The 18545-nt window shown below is 45.1% G+C and overlaps 1 protein-coding gene across 1 annotated transcript in view; it reads left to right on the forward strand.

Moving 5' to 3' along the window:
• The window catches only part of polr3b (polymerase (RNA) III (DNA directed) polypeptide B), a 99752-nt gene that overhangs the window by 12831 nt on the left and 68376 nt on the right, over positions 1-18545 (forward strand). The window contains exons 9-11 of the mRNA XM_078219562.1: positions 3188-3296; positions 12266-12388; positions 13438-13554. Coding sequence (XP_078075688.1) covers positions 3188-3296; positions 12266-12388; positions 13438-13554 — 349 coding nt within the window. The remainder of the gene's footprint in view (positions 1-3187; positions 3297-12265; positions 12389-13437; positions 13555-18545) is intronic.

Here is an 18545-nt window from a genome sequence, read left to right on the forward strand (position 1 = left end):
GATCCATATTGACTTTGCGGGACTCAGTGAAGGCGACCTGTTCTTTGTCCTAGTGGACGCACATTCAAAGTAGCCTGAAGTCAGGATGATGAAATCCACCACGATGGAAAGAACCACGGAGGAGTTGGATGAGTTCACAAGATTTGGACAGCCTGAACAATTAGTCAGTGATAATGGAATGCAAGTCGCACCCCAGGAATTTGTGGATTACTTTGACAAGAATGGCACATAAGGACTGCTCCATAACATCTGTCTACTAACGGATTGGTGGAGAGACTAGTACAGTCACTGAAACATGCCATCAATGCGTCGAAAGGAGAAGGTCCATTATCCGAAAGACTTTCTCATGTCCTATCGGAACACGACTCAGGCCACCAGACAAAATTCACCCGCAATGTTGTTCCTGAGAAGGAAACTGAGAACTAAATTCGATCTACTCACAGCACCTGACACTACAATAGAGCAACAACAACAAGCACAAGTTACTCGCCGTGAATGAACATCGAAACTGAGGAGTTTTAAACAAGCAGAAAGAGTTTTAGCGAGAAACTACAAGTGAGAAGTGAGTACCTGTAACCATTCTAACTAAGACGGTGGATTTCTTGCACAGCGCGACATGTTGGAAGAGAATCTGGTGGAGACGCATGGATCAAATCCTCACTTCAAAAAGTGAATTAATGGAGACAATATCAGTAATCCTTGGTTCAGTGATTTCATGACCTCGGGTGTCTGAGGTCAGACACCTGAGGCCGTGAAATCACTGAACCAAGGATTACTACAGAACCGAGTTCAAATTCTACTCCAGTGGAACAAATCCTGGCAGCTGAAAACAAAACAACTTCACAAGATAAAGTACCCGATATTCGTGAGGAACAGGTTACCGAAGATGTCAAAGATCAGATTCTAAAAACATCTAATATATAACAGATTACATTTCTGTGTGTTATCAGGGGAGATGGGGGCATATTTGTAATGTCACTGGACTATAGCCCAGAGGCCCATGGGTTCAAATCCCACCGCTATAGTTGGAGAAAATTAAATTCAATTAATAAATCTGCAATTGAAAGCTAGTCTCAGCAACGGTGACCATGAAACTATCAGGACTTATCTTTATTGAAGGAAATCTGCCGTCCTTACCTGGTCTGGCCTACATGTGACTTCAAACCCACAGCAATGTGGTTGATTCCCAACTGCCCTCTGAAATGGCCAAGCGAGACACTCAGTTCAAAGGCAGTTAGGGATGGGTAACAAATGCTGGCCTTGCCAGCGATGCCCACGTCCTATAGAATAGGACTTTGTTTTAATATTTTCTTAAGGCGAGTGGGAGTGAGGCAAGACATATTTTGGGGCAGTGTTAGAGGAGGGAGCCTGTTTCCCTCAAATTCTGGTTAACTGACATCATGGACAAAGACACTCAAACTCTCGAATTATTAAATCTCCTTTATTGTACTCTACCAAGTTATCACCAAAGTATCAAACTCTGCTACACAAACTTTAGTAACCAGGCATCACACTTATACACACAGTATTTAACCTCTTTACTTTGTTACACATAAAGTAATTATCCTCTGACCTATTTCATTACACACAAAGTATTCAAAAGGTATCAAAAGCTTCACAAAATATCCAAACTCATGACTTGAACTTAAGAGATACTATCCCTGGCGAGGCGAATGAACTAATCAGATACCCTCCTGATGAGCTTTGTTCCGATGTCTCCGAACCCCAGACTCGGGGTCTTGCTGCTGCTTCTGCAGTGGTTGATCCCGGGTTACTGCTGTCAATGTCTCCAAATCTCTCCTCCTATACAGATGTTGCTGCCACTGATCATGTTTCCAGTCACGCCCTCGCAGGACAGGCACTGATCAATCACTGTCTTTTTGGTCACGAGTGCTGAGGAGTCGTGCCTCTGTCAGGGGGTTGTAATTCTCTCAGGAACACGGGGGTCTGTGTTCAACCACTATCTGTTCAGGCGCAGCAACAGCCACTGTCCAGTCAATGCCTGTGCTTGTTCCATGGCTACACATCCTGTTCCTTGCTGCTCCCACATCCCTTAGCCTGATACAGGGTTAGCTCTTTTAACCATCAGGCTGTGCTGGTGTCTTCACTTTGCTGGTGTCTTTATGAATACCCACCAAGCTTACGAGGCTTGTTCTGCGTCCAACTGTAGAAAGCCTGATTTGGGAACAGTTGATCCTTGGTACTGATTTCTCAAATAGAAAGCATTCCATCCTCTTGTGCTAACGCCCTTCACCTCAATCACCACAATAATTCAAGTTAAAAATATCATTAACTATTGATGTTAATCCTTTACCTAGTGACATGCTTTGGGTTTGTTGTTGAGGCTGTGAGTTTAGCTGCATCAATACATTATCCTGCAGCCCCTGTGTGCAGTTTGTACACATCGTGAAGGAGAATATCTTTAATATTAAATGGATTTTGGTCTGCTTTTAAAATAAAGATGCAATTTAGTTAAATAATTACATTTGGAGATCCCGGACCTTTTTTTCAAAGAAAATACACATCTTTTGAGTGTTTACTCTTCTCTCTGGAGCACCAGTAAGACAAAAATGGAATATGTGGGCTAATAAAATATAATGCCTTGCTTAGATATTCTACACTGTCCAATTCCTGTGGGAGAGACAGTGGACTGTACAGTGTCCAGGTGCTGTGGGAGTGACAGTGGATTGTACACTGTCCACTTGCTCTGGGAATGACAGTGGACTGTGCATTGTCCAGGTGCTCTGGGAATGACAGTGGACTGTGCATTGTCCAGGTGCCCTGGGAGTGACAGTGGATTGTACACTGTCCACTTGCTCTGGGAGTGACAGTGAAATGTGCACTGTCCACTTGCTCTGGGAGTGAGAGTGTGCTGAATCTTGTCCTGGTGCTCGCGAAGTGACAGTGGACTGTGCACTGTCCAGATGCTCTGGGAGTGAGAGTGGACTGTGCACTGTCCAGATGCTCTGGGAGTGAGAGTGGACTGTACACTGTCCTGGTGCTATGGGAATGACAGTATACAGTACGCTGACCTTGATCAACTATTGCAAAACAGAATGATTAGCTTTTAGTGAAAATATTTATATTATTTATAGACCAGCAAAGTGCATTTCTTATAGAACTTTCATCAACTCTGCAACGTGCATATCAGCGAATGTTTAGTAATGAAACTCTGCTCAAATTGCAGCTCTACACATGAGAAGAAAAGCAGAACTAATCTAGTTGTGAAGCAAGGGAGGTACTACCTGCGACACAACACTCTGTCAGAGGACATCCCCATTGCGATAATATTCAAGGTAATTGCGGAGCTTCATGATGAGATCTCTCCAATGTGAACATTTTAAATCCTATGTATTTGTATTTTGTGAGAATGGCCAGTGTAAATTGTATTGGCTTCATCAAGAACCCTCTGTGTTAACAAATAACATGACTAGAGTTTGAATTCCTAAGTATAGATAAATTCACTCTGCTCCAATCAGCTTTGTATATATATTTTTGGCTTTATCTATTATATCCTTAATTCATAAAATTGCACACTTATTCTTATCCAAGTCAGTTACTGGGAATTACATTCCTGGTTGGCTGAATGAATGTTTGAGAACTGATTTGAACTTTCATTCCGTAAAATGTGTTTGGTAAAATAAAGATAATCTCCAAATACATGGCAGGTCAGTCAGCACCTGTGAGAAGATGGGCTATGACAGGCCAAGATGGAACAGACTGGAAGGGCTGAATGGCCTTGAACTGTACTTTCAACTGTCTGATGAAGGGCGCTTGGCAAAATGCCTTTTCTTATTGCATTTTCAGACTAACCCGCTGTGCTTTTCCCACATTCGGTGCTCGTTTGTTTGAGAAGTGTGCTGGAACAAGTGAACAGAGTCCCCGGTGTCAGTAATGCTGTGCTTTATGAGCACACTCCATTCTCAAAGATGTCCATGCACGGCAAGCGGAAATAACTTTATACCCGCCCAGCCCAGAGACTTATGAGGGGCGTAGACAGGGTGGACAGGAAGGAACCTTTCCCGAGTAGAGGATCAATAACCAGGGGACATAGATTTGCGGTAAGGGGCAGGAGATTTGGAGGGGAGTTGTGGAAAAGCTTTTTCACCCAGAGGGTGTTAAGAATCTGGAATTCTCTGCCTGAAAGAGTGGTAGAGGTGAGAACCGTGACAACATTTAAGAAGCATTTAGATGAGCACTTGCAACGCTGCAGTATGCAAGGCTATGGACTAAGTGCTGGAAAATGGGATTAAAATAGATATGTGCTTGATGTCTGGTGCAGAGACGATGGGCTGAAGGGCCTCTTTTTGTGCTGTAAAACTCGATGGGCCAAAGGGCCTCTTCTGCACTGTCTGATTCTAAAACTCTCTGACTTTGGACCACAGACACAGAAGGAGACCATTCAGACTCAAGCTTGCTCCACCATTCAGTAAGATCATGACTGACTGATTTAACTTCATCCACCCGCCTTGAATCAGTATCTTGTCCAGCAAAATTCCAGCTCGGATTTAAAATTATTAATTGCGCCAACATCATCTCATTTTTGTGGAAAAGAATTCTGTAATTCCAGTAACCCTTGCAGGAGGCTTTAGGGTGAGAGATGTAGAGGAAAATGTGAGGGAGAGCTCTCCTCATTCAACGAGTGATATTGGTCTGGAATTCGCTGCCTTCAAGGGGGTTGGGAGGGGAGGCACACAGCTGTTTCAAAAGGAAATGGGATGGGCACATGCAGGGCTACAGGGAATGGAATGGCTGGGGAACGGGACTGATTGGGTTCCTCTACACTAAGCTATCCCTCTGTGCCATTATAATTTTATGATTCTAAGCCCCCTGTTCTCATTGCAGGACTTATCATGAAGTGCCTTCTTGAAAATCTTAAACTAGGACATCCACTGGATTTCTCTGGTCCATTGTGGCTATTGTTGGAAAAGACACCAAGTTATTTAAGTGTTCTGGAGTCCTTCCTGGCTGTCCTTTTATACTGTGGTTCTTCATTGTTAACCTGTAGTTTCATGAATATATTTTTAGGTTCTTTTATGGAACAATTACTCTCACTATCTGATTCTCTAGTTATCTCCTAAATCCAATTAACTTGCAACATGATGTTTTGCTAATTTCTATCATTATTTTCCTTCAAATATGATTATCCTTTAGAATGTATTTCACATCCTCAGGATATCTCCTGATGCCTTCTGAACTGCAGCCACTGTTATGATGCTGGGGAAATGTTGCTTTAAGAACATTAACCTCTTTACAGCCAGGCACTACCTTTCTGCTCTTTACAAGAATCTGATCCAAGACAGACGCAAGGTCTGCTGTTTGACAGCTTGCTATTTTCTTATGATCTGATTTCTGCTTCCTGTGCTGACCTTTGTGAGTGGACAGGTGTCACATCTGACCATTTTGTCTGTTGCCTATGGAGGCAGTAGTGCAAGGGGAGGCAGTGACACAGTGGTATTGTCACTGGGCTGGTAATCCAGAGACCCAGGGTAATTTCCTGGGGACTCGGGTTCAAATCCCACCACAGCAGATGGTTGAACGGTGACCATTGTCAATTGTCGATTAATGTCCGTTTAGGGAAGGAAATCTGCCGTCCTTACCTGGTCTACATGTGACTCCAGACTCCAGACCCACAGCAATGTGACTAACTCTCAACTGCCCCTCTGAAATGGCCGAGTGAGACATTCAGTTCAGGGGTCATGAGGGATGGGCAACAAATACTGGCTTTGTCAGCGACTCCCACATCTCATGAAATAATTTTTTAAAATTGGGGAAACTCTTTGGAGACTCTGGTGAAACTGACCCAGGTTTAAAGAACAAAGAAAATTACAGCACAGGAACAGGCCCTTCGGCCCTCCAAACCTGCACCGACCATGCTGCCCGACTGAACTAAAGCCCCCTACCCTTCCGGGGACCATATCCCTCTATTCCCATCCTATTCATGTATTTGTCCAGACGCTCCTTAAAAGTCACTATCGTATCCGCTTCCACTACCTGCCCCGGCAGCGAGTTCCAGGCACCCACCACCCTCTGTGTAAAAAAAATTGCCTCCGACATCTCGCACCTTTTTTTCCCCAGGGTGGAAGAGTTCATTTCAACTATCCATGACTCAAACAGCTAAATTAGTCAACTATGAAAGACCAGTTAGTTCAAATACCTAATCTCAATACTTGTGAAACGGTCAGCAGTCTGACTGGCAGTGTAACACTTTCTGGAACATCATTAACCACACCTCTCCCAAAACCTCTGGGTTAATTTGAGTTACTGGATTACTGTGTCCAATGCGCCTATCGGTGGGTGTCTTTTCCGTGGCTTTGCTATTTTTGCCGGCAATACTTTTCATCGTTACCCGAGATGTTTCTCTCATTCTGTTACCAGGAGAGGGCAGATGTTCCCCATGTTACAGTGGAACCTGGTGCTGTGTGTGAATGTTAATGTCTCTGTGGGAAGACAGCATAGCTCAAAGCCAGAGCTCTTGACTGCTGTACTGAGTCTCACGTTCTATTACTTGGTGCCCATTTCGACCCAAGATAGTGGTTTGCTGAATTTTTGTTGATGCTGTTGCCCTCTCTCCTGCTGGGTTTTTCTTGTGTAATCCAGCAATCCATGTAACCTGCTTCTCCCACAGTTTGGAAGCACAGTTCAATGTACAGAAAAGTGGCCATGATGTGGAGATGCCGGCGTTGGACTGGGGTAAACACAGTAAGAAGTTTAACAACACCAGGTTAAAGTCAGCAGGGGCAGTTCATTGTAGCATCCAGATGGTCCTGAAACGTCCCTTGTACGAGCTTCTCTGGAACTCTGCCATGTTAATACAAGTGAGGAAAAAGTCCCACAGAGGCTCCGAGCACCAGAGCAAGGATGGACCACTTGAAAAGTGGCCACAGGCACCATTTGTTCTCATCGAGCATCTTTTAACTGAGTGAGGCTGACTGCCAGTGCGACAGTGAGGTCAGATCCCATGAATTCATCCTATGCCCTGCGTTCTCTCCAAGCAGCAGAGTTTCACGATGCGTCCCTGGTGGAAATGAAGTGAATCGGGGGAGGGGTGTGGGGGAGGGGGGAGAGGGACATATCGAGAGAGTAAAAACAGTGAGGGGAGGAGGTTGGCTTCTGTGGCAACTTGGTGAAACTGAGCCCAGGGTCTCTGACCACGCAGCACTCCCTCGGCGCTTGCACTCAATTGCCTGATTTTGTACTCTGTTCTCTGAAGTGGCGAACTGTCTGACTTGGAGACAACAAAGCTACCCAATGAGTCAGGGTTGACACCTCCATGGGACGTGGGTGTTGCTGGCAAGGAATATTTATTGCCCATTCCTAATTGCCCTTGAATTGAGGTAGCTTGCCCTGTGATTTCTGTGGATCTGGAGTCACGGAGGTTTTGTGGTCATTGGACTTTTAATTCCAGATTTTTCTTGAAATAAAATTTTACCATCTGGCGTGGTGGGAGCATTACCCTGGGTGTCTGGATTACTGGCCCCGTGACGATACCACTACATCAGTCTGTTGGTGTGTTTTCCAGCATTGCTTTTTGCCAACAGTTTTGAGTCGAAGGTTTCAGAAAAATAAAATCACTGTCATGTTTGAATTGGTCAAATTGATGCGATTGTGTCATCTATACAAGTATCTGGCAACATCCCATAGTGATGCAAGGTACTTACGACTGATAAGAAATTTTAACACACACCCATCTGCCCCAGTCGCTGTAAACGCCCTCAGTCACGGTAATCCATCCTTGCTCTGGTGCTCGGAGCCTCTGTGGGACTTTTTCCTCACTTGTATTAACATGGCAGAGTTCCAGAGAAGCTCGTACAAGGGACGTTTCAGGACCATCTGGATGCTACAATGAACTGCCCCTGCTGACTAACATCCTGCAGGGCTGGCTTCTGTGAAAACTCCACAAAACCACTTTAGCATTTTCTTGGGTTTCACGCTGGCTTCAAAAGCGTATTCCTGTTATTGCTAAACAGCCTGGCACTAGGTGAGAAGTTGTAAAATAGTTCATACTTGGCACTGCAATGTGTTAAATAGGCAGCCGTCAAGACCACTTCATAAAGCAGTGCCTCAGTTCAATTTAATTACATTTCTGAGCCCCAAATTGTTGCAGTTCATAAAATGAATCAATATTTCCTCAAGCTTATTCCAAAGATCCGCAGAGTTTGAAGCATCAGTCACATTTGACATTAGAAACAGAAGCAGGTGTGGACCATGCGGCCCTTCAGGTGAAGAAATTTCTCCTCATTTCAGGCTTAAATAATCGGCCCTCTTATCCTGAGATTGTGCAGCCCTGTTCCCCTGATCAGGGGAAACAACACCTCAGCCTGTCTAGCCTGTTATTCTTCAAAATTCCAGAACATAAAGGCCAAATTTACTCGGCCTCTCATCAGAGGACAACCCCCTAGTCCTCAGGACCAATCTAGAGTACCCTCAACCTGGGATCAAAGGTTATGGGGAGAAAGCAGGATGAGGCTATTGAGTTGAGTCAGCCACGATCGTGATGAATGGCGGAGCAGGCGCGGAGGGCTGAATGGCCTCCTGTTCCTCTCTTCTATGTTTCTATATTTAAAAAGATACAATCCAAGTTTAAGAGACCACTATGCTAATTCCGGGGTGAAGGGGTTTGTCTAATGAGGAAAAGCTGAGCAGGTTGGGCCTAAACTCGTTGGCGATTTAGAAGAACGAGAGGTGATCTTACTGAAACCCTCTGAAGGGTTTTGACGCAGTCGATGCTGCCAGGATGTTCCCCTCATTGGGGAAATCTAGAACTTAGGGACACAGTTTAAAAATGAAGAGGAATTTCTTCTCTCAGAGGGACATTGATCTTTGGAATTTTCTTCCCCAGAGAGTAGTGGAGGCTGGGTCATTGAACATATTCAAGGCCGAGTTAGACAGATTTCTTGACCGAGGGTGTTGGGGGTTATTGGGGGGTTCAGGTGGGAAAGTGGAAAGGCCACAATTAGATCAGCCATGATCTTACTGTATGGCAGAGCAAGCTTGAGGGGCTGAATGGCCTATTCTTCCTATTTCTAACATTCTTATGATCTCTCCTCACAATTTAAGTCTTTTAGTCCTGGGATAATTCTGCTGAATCTGAGCTGTACTCACTCCCAAAGGCAACACATCCTTCCTGAGATTCCGTGCCCAACCTGAACAAAAGGATGCATTCTAATCAAGACTCCGTTAAACTGAAGCATAACTGCCTCACCTTTGTATTCCAATGCACTTTTGATAAAGTCCCACATTCCACAAGACTTTTTGATTATCATTTGTGCCACTCAATAATCTGTTGTTGGGAGGTACACTTTCAGCTAATGGTATCCATCCCTCCATTGGAACAGGAGGTGGCCAAATTATAATCTGATCTGCCATTTAATTTGATTATGCTTGATCTGCATCCTATTTCCCGCTGCTCCTTATCCCTCAATGTGCTCACCTAACTAAAGTCTGGTTGCTCTAACTTCAACATTTGAATTGGCCTCCAGTCTCGATGGCTTTCTGGAGGAGAGTTTTCCAGATTTCCACCACTTGTTGTGAAGAATCGCCCCTGAAAGCCCAGCACTAATTTTAAGGTTCTGTCCCCTTTCCCTCTCACAGGAGGAAATAGTTTCTATCCACTCTTTTCAAATTGTTTCATCACTTTAAATCCTCAAATTGGTTCACCCTTCAATCTTCCACGCTTGAGGACCAACAAATCAAGTCTTCCTTTTGTGTACTCGGTGTGTGTTGTGGAACTTCACATGGGTTGGTTCAGAATGGGTAGAACCTCTTACCGATTAGGATCAGTTGGTTGGTCAGTCACTTGGTGACTGAAATAAATCTCTCTCGGGAACTCGAACCCCCAGGAGCAGCCAGGGAATTGTGGGAGAAGGTGTCTGGAGGGTGGAAAGGGGGGGAAGGTTCAGTGGAGATGTGCGGGGGAAGTTTTTCACACAGAGGGTGGTGGGGCCTGGAATGCGCTGCCCAGTGAGGTGGTTGAGGCAGACACGTTAGCGACATTTAAGACTTATCTAGATAGACACAGGAACAGACAGGGAATAGAGGGATACAGGCGATTGGTTTAGATAGGACAATGTGATTGGCGCAGGCTTCAAGGGCCTGTTCTGTGCCGTACTGTTCTTTGTTCTAAGCAGTTGAGAAAAACGAATACTTGTTGCTGATGGTTTTTTCCTCATTGCTAAACATTTAGAGTAAATGAATATGCATTAAAGTATCTGGGGTGCATTTCAGCGAATAACTGGAAAATTAGCCAGCGCTCAAATCAGTTTAATATAAATTTGTATCATTGACAGGTGCCCTAGTTTAGAAATTGCAATTAGATTTCAAGGTTCTATATTGTCTGTTTCTGGTTTTAATAATCAGGCAGTGTGAGAAGCAGTGTTTGGTGCTGGACAGCTGTACTTGTTTGGGGAAATGTAAGGATGTATCACTCCTTAAACTGATGTATAGAATTGAGGACTTGACAAAGCCAAAGGAACAATCTAGTCGACCGTAGTCTTTATTGAATCATCGAGGGTGGCACAGTAGCACTGCTGCCTCACAGCACTAGGGACCCGGGTCTGATTCCCAGCTTGAGTCACTGTCTGTGTGGAGTTTGCACATTCTCCCCATGTCTGCGTGGGTTTCCTCCGGGTGTCTGGTTTCCTCCCACAGTCTGAAAGGTGTGCTGGTTCGGTGCATTGGCCGTGCTAAATTCTCTGTGTACCCGAACAGGCGCCGGACCAGGGGATTTTCACAGTAACTTCATAAGCCGACTTGTGACACTAATAAATAAACTTTAAAAAGCGTACAGCACAGAAGGAGACCATTCGGCCTGCCGCTCCTGTGCTGGCTCTTTGAAAAAAAGGAATCCTACTTAGTGTCATTTACCCTGATTTTGTCCATAATCCTGTAAGTGCCTCATCCTCACATAATTATCTAATTCCTTTTTAAAATTAATTATGGGATCCACTTTCATCACTGTTTCAGCTAGACCCTTCCAGGTCCCAACAACTTGGGAGAGAGAATATTCTCCTAATTTCCTCTCCAGACTTTTTGCCAATAATTTGGATTTTTGATCTAATCACTGATCTACAAGCCAGGAGGAGTCATCTTTCCTCTGTCTATATTATCAAAACCTCACACCATCTGCCTGGGAGGGTGGTGGAGGCAGGATGTCTCACATCCTTTAAAAAGTACCCAGATGAGTACTTGGCACGCCATAGCATTCAAGGCTATGGGCCAAGTGCTGGCAAGTGGGATTAGGTTTTGATTTGATTTATTATTGTCACATGTATTAGTATACAGCGAAAAGTATTGTTTTTTGCGCGCTATACAGACAGAGCATACCGTTCATAGGGAAGGAAATAAGAGAGTGCAGAATGTAGTGTTACAGTCATTGCTAGGGTGTCGAGAAAGATCAACTTAATGCAAGGTAGGTCCATTCAAAAGTCTGACAGCAGCAGGGAAGGAGCTGTTCTTGAGTCGGTTGGTACGTGACCTCAGACTTTTATATCTTTTTCCCGATGGAAGAAGGTGGGAGAGAGAATGTCTGGGGTGCGTGCGGTCCTTGATTATGCTGGCTGCTTTGCAGAGGCAGCGGGAAGTGTAGACAGAGTCAATGGATGGGAGGCTGGTTTGCGTGATGGATTGGGCTACATTCACAACGTTTTGTAGTTCCTTGCGGAGTTGGGCAGAGCAGGAGCCACACCGAGCTGTGATACAACCAGAAAAAATGCTTTCTATGGTTGTAAAAGTTGGTGAGAGTGGTAGCTGACAGGCCAAATTTCCTTAGTCTCTTGAGAAAGTAGAGGTGCTGATGGGCAGGTCAGGGCCTTTCTTGCGTTGGTGCAGACTTGATAGGCTGAAGGGCCTCTTCCGCACGGTAGTATTCTGTGATTCTGATTCTGTGATCTTGAAACACCTGCGTTTTGCTGCTGAAGTCGCAGTGTTTACAGTTCATCGGTAGGTGATTTGTGATTTATTTTATTAACTTTTTTGGAGGATTTCATTTTAATGGCCAAGATTGAAGTGCAGTTTCGGAGCAGTGAATATGAGACCTCTCATAATCTACACATGCACCCGTCCTTCTTTGTGGCCACCTTAAAGGCGACTCGTATTGAGTCTCTAATAGAGCTTCTTCTCCAAAGCCAGATGGCAAAGAGTGAGAGAGTAACACCAATCCTTGCTTTGAATCCATCCAGCCAACAATGCCTCATTAGCATAAGCAAATGTTACTGTGCCGACTGAAAAATGCTAATATTGTTGCTGTCTATCACTCCCATTGTAGGCTATGGGGGTAGAGAGCGATCAAGAGATTGTACAGATGATTGGTACGGAGGACCCCGTGATGTCTGCCTTTGCTCCCAGCTTGGAAGAGTGTCAGAAAGCTCAGATCTTCACGCAGATGCAGGTGTGTCTTTTTCCAGAAATGAACCCCTATTCCTTTGCCGTGTATGTTTAAACGCAGCCTGGCGTGCCTGACCCTACGCCAGCTGTCTAAACACAGTGAAAACACTGATTCCTGGACCTCAGTAAAGTCCCTCCTGCTGGAGCGCATGATTCCTTATTTTTGCTCATTAAATATTTTGACAATGATTTAACAAAAGTGAGCAAAACCAAACTTGTCATCAACCATAACACTATATTTCAAAGTCAATCTTAACACATCAAGGACAGCGCGGTGGCACAGTGGTTAGCACTGCTGCCTCACAGCGCCAGGGGCCCGGGTTCAAATCCGGCCTCAGGTGGCAGTCTATGTGGAGTTTGTACGTTCTCCCCGTGTCTGCTTGTATTTCCTCCGGGTGCTCCGGTTTCCTCCCACAGTCCAAAGATGTCCAGGTTAGGTGGATTGGCCATGCTAAATTGCCCCTTAATGTCAGGGGGATTAGCAGGGTAAATGTGTGGGGTTACATGAGATTGTCGTCGGTGCAGGCTCATAGAATCATACAGTGCAGAAGGAGGCTATTCGGCCCATCGAATCTGCACCAACTACAATCCCTGGGCCCTATCCCCATAACCCATACATTTACCCTAGCTAGTTCCCCTGACACTAAGGGGCAAGTTAGCATGGCCAATCCACCTAACCCGCGCATCTTTGGACTGTGGGAGGAAACCGGAGCACCCGGAGGAAACCCACGCAGACACGGGGAGAACGTGCAAACTCCACACAGGCAGTGACCCAAGCTGGGAATCGAACCCAGGTCCCTGGCGCTGCGAGGCAGCAGTGCTAACCACTGTGCCACCAATGGGCCGAATGGCCACCTCCTGCACTGTAGGGATTCTATGGTTCTATGATATCAAATGTAGAGAATTTTATGTTGGCATTCAATAAATACAGTAAGTGAAAGGCCTGCTTTTAATTTAAACATTGTTAAAGGTGAGATGTTTCTTAAGTCTTGCCCATTTAGCAGTGACATTGTGAGATATGATTTCATTCAGCTCCTTCCCTCTGACTTGCAGGCATTGAAGTACATTGGGAATAAAGTGCGCAGACAGAGAATGTGGGGAGGACCAAAGAAAACCAAGATGGAAGAGGCTCGGGAGCTGCTCGCATCGACTGTACTTACCCACGTCCCTGTAAGCAAGGCGCCAAGCTGGATAGGGCTGGTTGTGCAATGCTGGTATTTGCTGATACAATCCACAGTACTTTGAGCAAGTGAATTGCTGTGTACGCCATTTACCTACCCTCCGCAGTGAACTGTAAAACCAACAGAGGCACTGGAGAGAGTGCAAAAAACAGATTTGCCGGAACTGAGAGCTCGCGTCCAGCGGGAAAGATTGTACAGACTGGGAATCTTTTCTCTAGAAAAGAGAGGCTAAAGGTGACCTGATACATTTGTTTAAACAAAAGGGATTGACCGGACAGTTGTGGAGAAGATGTGCCCAGTTGTGGGGGAGATGAACTCGGGGGCTGTAAATATCAGATAAATAAGTAATAAATAACTCCCATTCTCCAGGGTGAAAAGAAGCTTGAGAGGAGATTTGATAGAGGTATTCTAAATCAAGAGCGTCCTGGACAGAGTGGATAGGGTGAAACTGTTCCCTTTGGTGGAAGGATTGAGAACCACCGGACACAGATTTTTGATTTGATTTATTATTGTCACATGTATTAACATACAGTGAAAAGTATTGTTTCTTGCGCGTTATACAGACACAACATACCGTTCATAGAGAAGGAAACGAGAGAGTGCAGCATGTAGTGTTACAGTCATAGCTAGGGTGTAGAGAAAGATCAACTTAATGCAAGGTAGGTCCATTCAAAAGTCTGACAGCAGCAGGGAAGAAGCTGTTCTTGAGTTGGTTGGTACATGACCTCAGACATTTGTATCTTTTTCCCGACGGAAGGAGGTGGAAGAGAGAATGTCCGGGGTGCGTGGGGTCCTTAATTATGCTGGCTGCTTTTCCGAGGCAGCAGGAAGTGTAGACAGAGTCAATGGATGGGAGGCTGGTTTGCGTGATGCATTGGGCTACATTCACAACCTTTTGTAGTTCCTTGCGGTCTTTTAAGATTTAAATTAATTGGCTAAAGGACCACAGGTGACATGAGTAAAAGTACTTCTACACAGCAAATGTTTAGGAACTGGGATACATTGTCTGAGTGTGTGGTGGAGGCAGATTCAGTCGTGACTTTCAAAGGGACTAGGTGACCTGTTCTTCCAGCGAGCCAGCACAGACACAGTGGGCTGAATGGATTCCTTCTGTGCTACAACCATTCTATGTTTCTACGATAGGAAATTCAGGTGAAATTTTATTCCGAGTGGTTAGAAAGTGGAGCTTGCTGCCATGTGGTTGAGACAAATAGCGTAGATGCAGTTAAGAGGCAATTAGATGAGTACATGTGGGCGAAAGGTATAGAAGGATGTGCTGATGAGATTTGATGAAGAGAGGTTTGAGCAGACTTGTAAGGAACATTAACACGCTGATAGACCACCAGTTGGGCTGAATGGTCTGTTTGTATACATTCTATATAATAGATTCTAAGAAAGAAACTTTAACTCTCTAGAACCTCTCCAGAGGATCGAGTGTAAACAGTTGGCTGGAGTTTGTAGATGGGCGCAAGGGGGGAATTGTAAATGATTAAAATGCTCAAAGAAAAAGGTACAGTAGAGGCCCGCTGTCAGACCCAGGGCACCGCTGTCAGACCCAGGGCACCGCTGTCAGACCCAGGGCACCGCTGTCAGACCCAGGGCACCGCTGTCAGACCCAGGGCACCGCTGTCAGACCCAGGGCACCGCTGTCAGACCCAGGGCACCGCTGTCAGACCCAGGGCACCGCTGTCAGACCCAGGGCACCGCTGTCATGTGGGCTCCCTTTCTTCTCTGTGGCATAATATTAAGCTTGGCCTTCGGTCCGTTCCTGTTAACTACCTTGCAGGAAAGCAGCCCCAGCGTGTAATTGGATCAGTCACGTTCCCAATCAAGAGTTTCTGTAATTTTAGAAAAGGCAAAGTGATTTTTATTCGCTGCGATTAATATGTTGTAAGCAGCACCTTTGTAATGGACTCCTGCGATGGTGGTAAATGGGTGGTCGCATTCCCCCCCTGAAATAAAAACAGACATTGCTGGAATTGGGGACTCGAGCACAAAAATCAAAACTGGCACGCCAGTGCATTACTGAAACAGTGCTGCACTGTTGGAGGTGCCATCTTTCAGATAAGATGTTAAGGAGGCCACGTTTGCCCCCTCGGGGTCAATGATCCTGTGGCACTATTTCAAAGAAGTGCAGGGGAGTTACCCCGGTGTCCTGATTAATATTCACCCCACAACCAAACCAAAATACAGATGATCTGGTCATTATCTCCCCGTGTGTGCGTAGGTTTCCTCCGGGTGCTCCAGTTTCCTCCCACAGTCCCAAGATGTATAAGTTAGGGGGGTTAGTGGGGTAAGTACATGGAGTTGCGTCGATAAGACCAGGGTAGGATGTGTTGTCAGAGTCGGTGCAGACTCGATTGGCCGAATGGCCTCCTTCTGCACTGTTGGGATTCTATGATTATCAAGTTGCTTCTTTTGCTGGGTGATTGAATATATCCAAGGCTGAATTAGTTGAATTTTTGATCGTCAAGGGCTAAAGGGATGTGGAGTAATAATGTGGAGTTGAGACCACAATCCGATCAGCCATGATTTTATCAAGTGGTCGAACAGGGTCAAGGGGCCAAATGGCCACTCGTGTTCTTAATCCTTGAGTTCTTGGGAGCTTGGTGTGTGCAAAATTCCTGCCACGTTTCCTGCAATACAACAGTGACTACACTTCAAAATGAATTAATTGGCTGTATATAAAGTACTAAGAGACATCTGGGGTCATGAAAGGCACTATACAAATGCAAGTTCTTTATTACTGTTTTGACAGTTGATGGATGTTTGAACGTTAACTGGTCCTGACCACACTGCAGTCCTTTTGTCAAAATGGATAAAGTTTGACACAAATGACATCAGAAATGTTCACCTGACATTTGTCCGCTACAATCTGGAATAGTGTAGGTTCGATGGGCTTTAGATTGGTTTCACTGGTCGGCGCAACATCGAGGGCCGAAGGGCCTGTACTGCGCTGTTATGTTCTATGTTTTCAGAATTTTCTGTTTTGATTTCAGATTTCTTCCCTTTCAACCATTACTAATCTCTTTAAGGTACATTTAGATCAAGGATAAAGTTTAATCCTCTGCTCGTTAATATTTCAGAGGCAGCTTGGACCCTTTTGCCATTTATTTTAATTGAAAAGCTAAATTTAGCAAGTTCCGTTTAAAAAAAAAAAGTGGACTAAATGACTAGCATCATTTCTGTTTGCAGTTTAAACTTGATCAATCCTCTAACTAATATCCCAAGAAGTGCGATAATGCTCGCTATTTCATTCAGCCAGTTTGACAGCACTATCTTAATCTCCAGCTTCCACGTTTACAAGTCTCTTGTGACGTACCCTCTGGGTAAATATATGTCTATATTTCAATCTCTCTATTATACATGCTTACAGCAGTCAGCACATGCCCTCTTTTTATTGGGCTATTTTATTTCCCTATATGAGTGAAACAAAGCTGCTATGATGATTCAAGTACTGGAACTGTTTCCTTACACATTGTGGACAATTCTGCAAAATGACAAATGTTCCCATAGTTACGCATTGTACTACCAATCAACAGCAGATTCCAGTTAACCAATTAAATTGGTCCCTACGCTTTCCATTACAACATGAGCGAAGCAATAACTTTTTCTTTTTCCCCCTTTTGAAAAGATTTGGATTTCATGAGGTTGGCCGCATCTTGGTTCATGGTACACCGCCTTCACTTTTATCACTGTTTAGTGACATTTCCTGAGGTCTATGTATGGTAAACAGCTTCGGGCTGGTTAAGACTTTGAGTCCACCAAGCTCTATTGCCAAGCTCTATTCCTGAATCCCATTTGTTGATGAGGACTGGCCTGGGGCAAGAGCCAGGCAAGGCACCCAGCTGTTTGTTGATGCCCCTTCTTGCAGTTTCCAGGACAGTACAAGGCAGCCGCAGTACAGAGCCACTGCCCTAAGACGGGCGGCACGGTAGCACAGTGGTTAGCACTGCTGCTTCACAGCTCCAGGGTCCCGGGTTCGATTCCCGGCTCGGGTCACTGTCTGTGTGGAGTTTGCACATTCTCCTCGTGTCTGCGTGGGTTTCCTCCGGGTGCTCTGGTTTCCTCCCACAGTCCAAAGATGTGCGGGTTAGGTTGATTGGCCAGGTTAAAAATTGCCCCTTAGAGTCCTGAGATGCGTAGGTTAGAGGGATTAGTGGGTAAAATATGTGGGGCTTGGGTGGGATTGTGGTCGGTGCAGACTCGATGGGCCGAATGGCCTCCTTCTGCACTGTAGGGTTTCTATGGTTAAGACATTGGTAGAGTGGATTGGAAATTGATTTTGGTTGATTTCCTGAGATCTCCAACTGTGCTTCTGTTTTCTTTAAATTCAATTATCCCTAAGATCACCTGACCAGCTTCCCATCTCCTACCCTCTCAGCACGAACGTATCCAAAACTCTGCCGTCCATGAACTAACTCATGCCAAGTTCTGTTGACCCCTCACCTCACTGACCTGTTCTGGCTTAAGACTATAAGACCATAAGATGCAGGAGCAGAATTAGGCCGTTCGGTTCATCGAGTCTGCTCCGCCATTCAATCATGGCTGATATGATTCTCATCGTAAGAAGTCTCACAACACCAGGTTAAAGTCCAACAAGTTTATTTGGTAGCAAAAGCCACTAGCTTTTGGAGCACAGCCCCTTCATCAGGTGAGTGGGAGTTCTATTCACAGACAGGGCATATAAAGACACAAACTCAATTTACAAAATAATGGCTGGAATGTGAGTCTTTACAGGTAATCAAGTCTTAAAGGCTTTGAGACTTGATTACCTGTAAAGACTAGCATTCCAACCATTATTTTGTAAATTGAGTTTGTGTCTTTCCATGCCCTGTCTGCGAATAGAACTCCCACTCACCTGATGAAGGGGCAGCGCTCCGAAAGCTAGTGGCTTTTGCTACCAAATAAACCTGCTGGAAATTAACCTGGTGTTGTGAGACTTCTTACTGTGTTTACCCCAGTCCAACGCCGGCATCT

The sequence above is a fragment of the Mustelus asterias genome, chromosome 9, assembly GCF_964213995.1.
Source record: "Mustelus asterias chromosome 9, sMusAst1.hap1.1, whole genome shotgun sequence".
Classification (NCBI taxonomy): domain Eukaryota; kingdom Metazoa; phylum Chordata; class Chondrichthyes; order Carcharhiniformes; family Triakidae; genus Mustelus; species Mustelus asterias.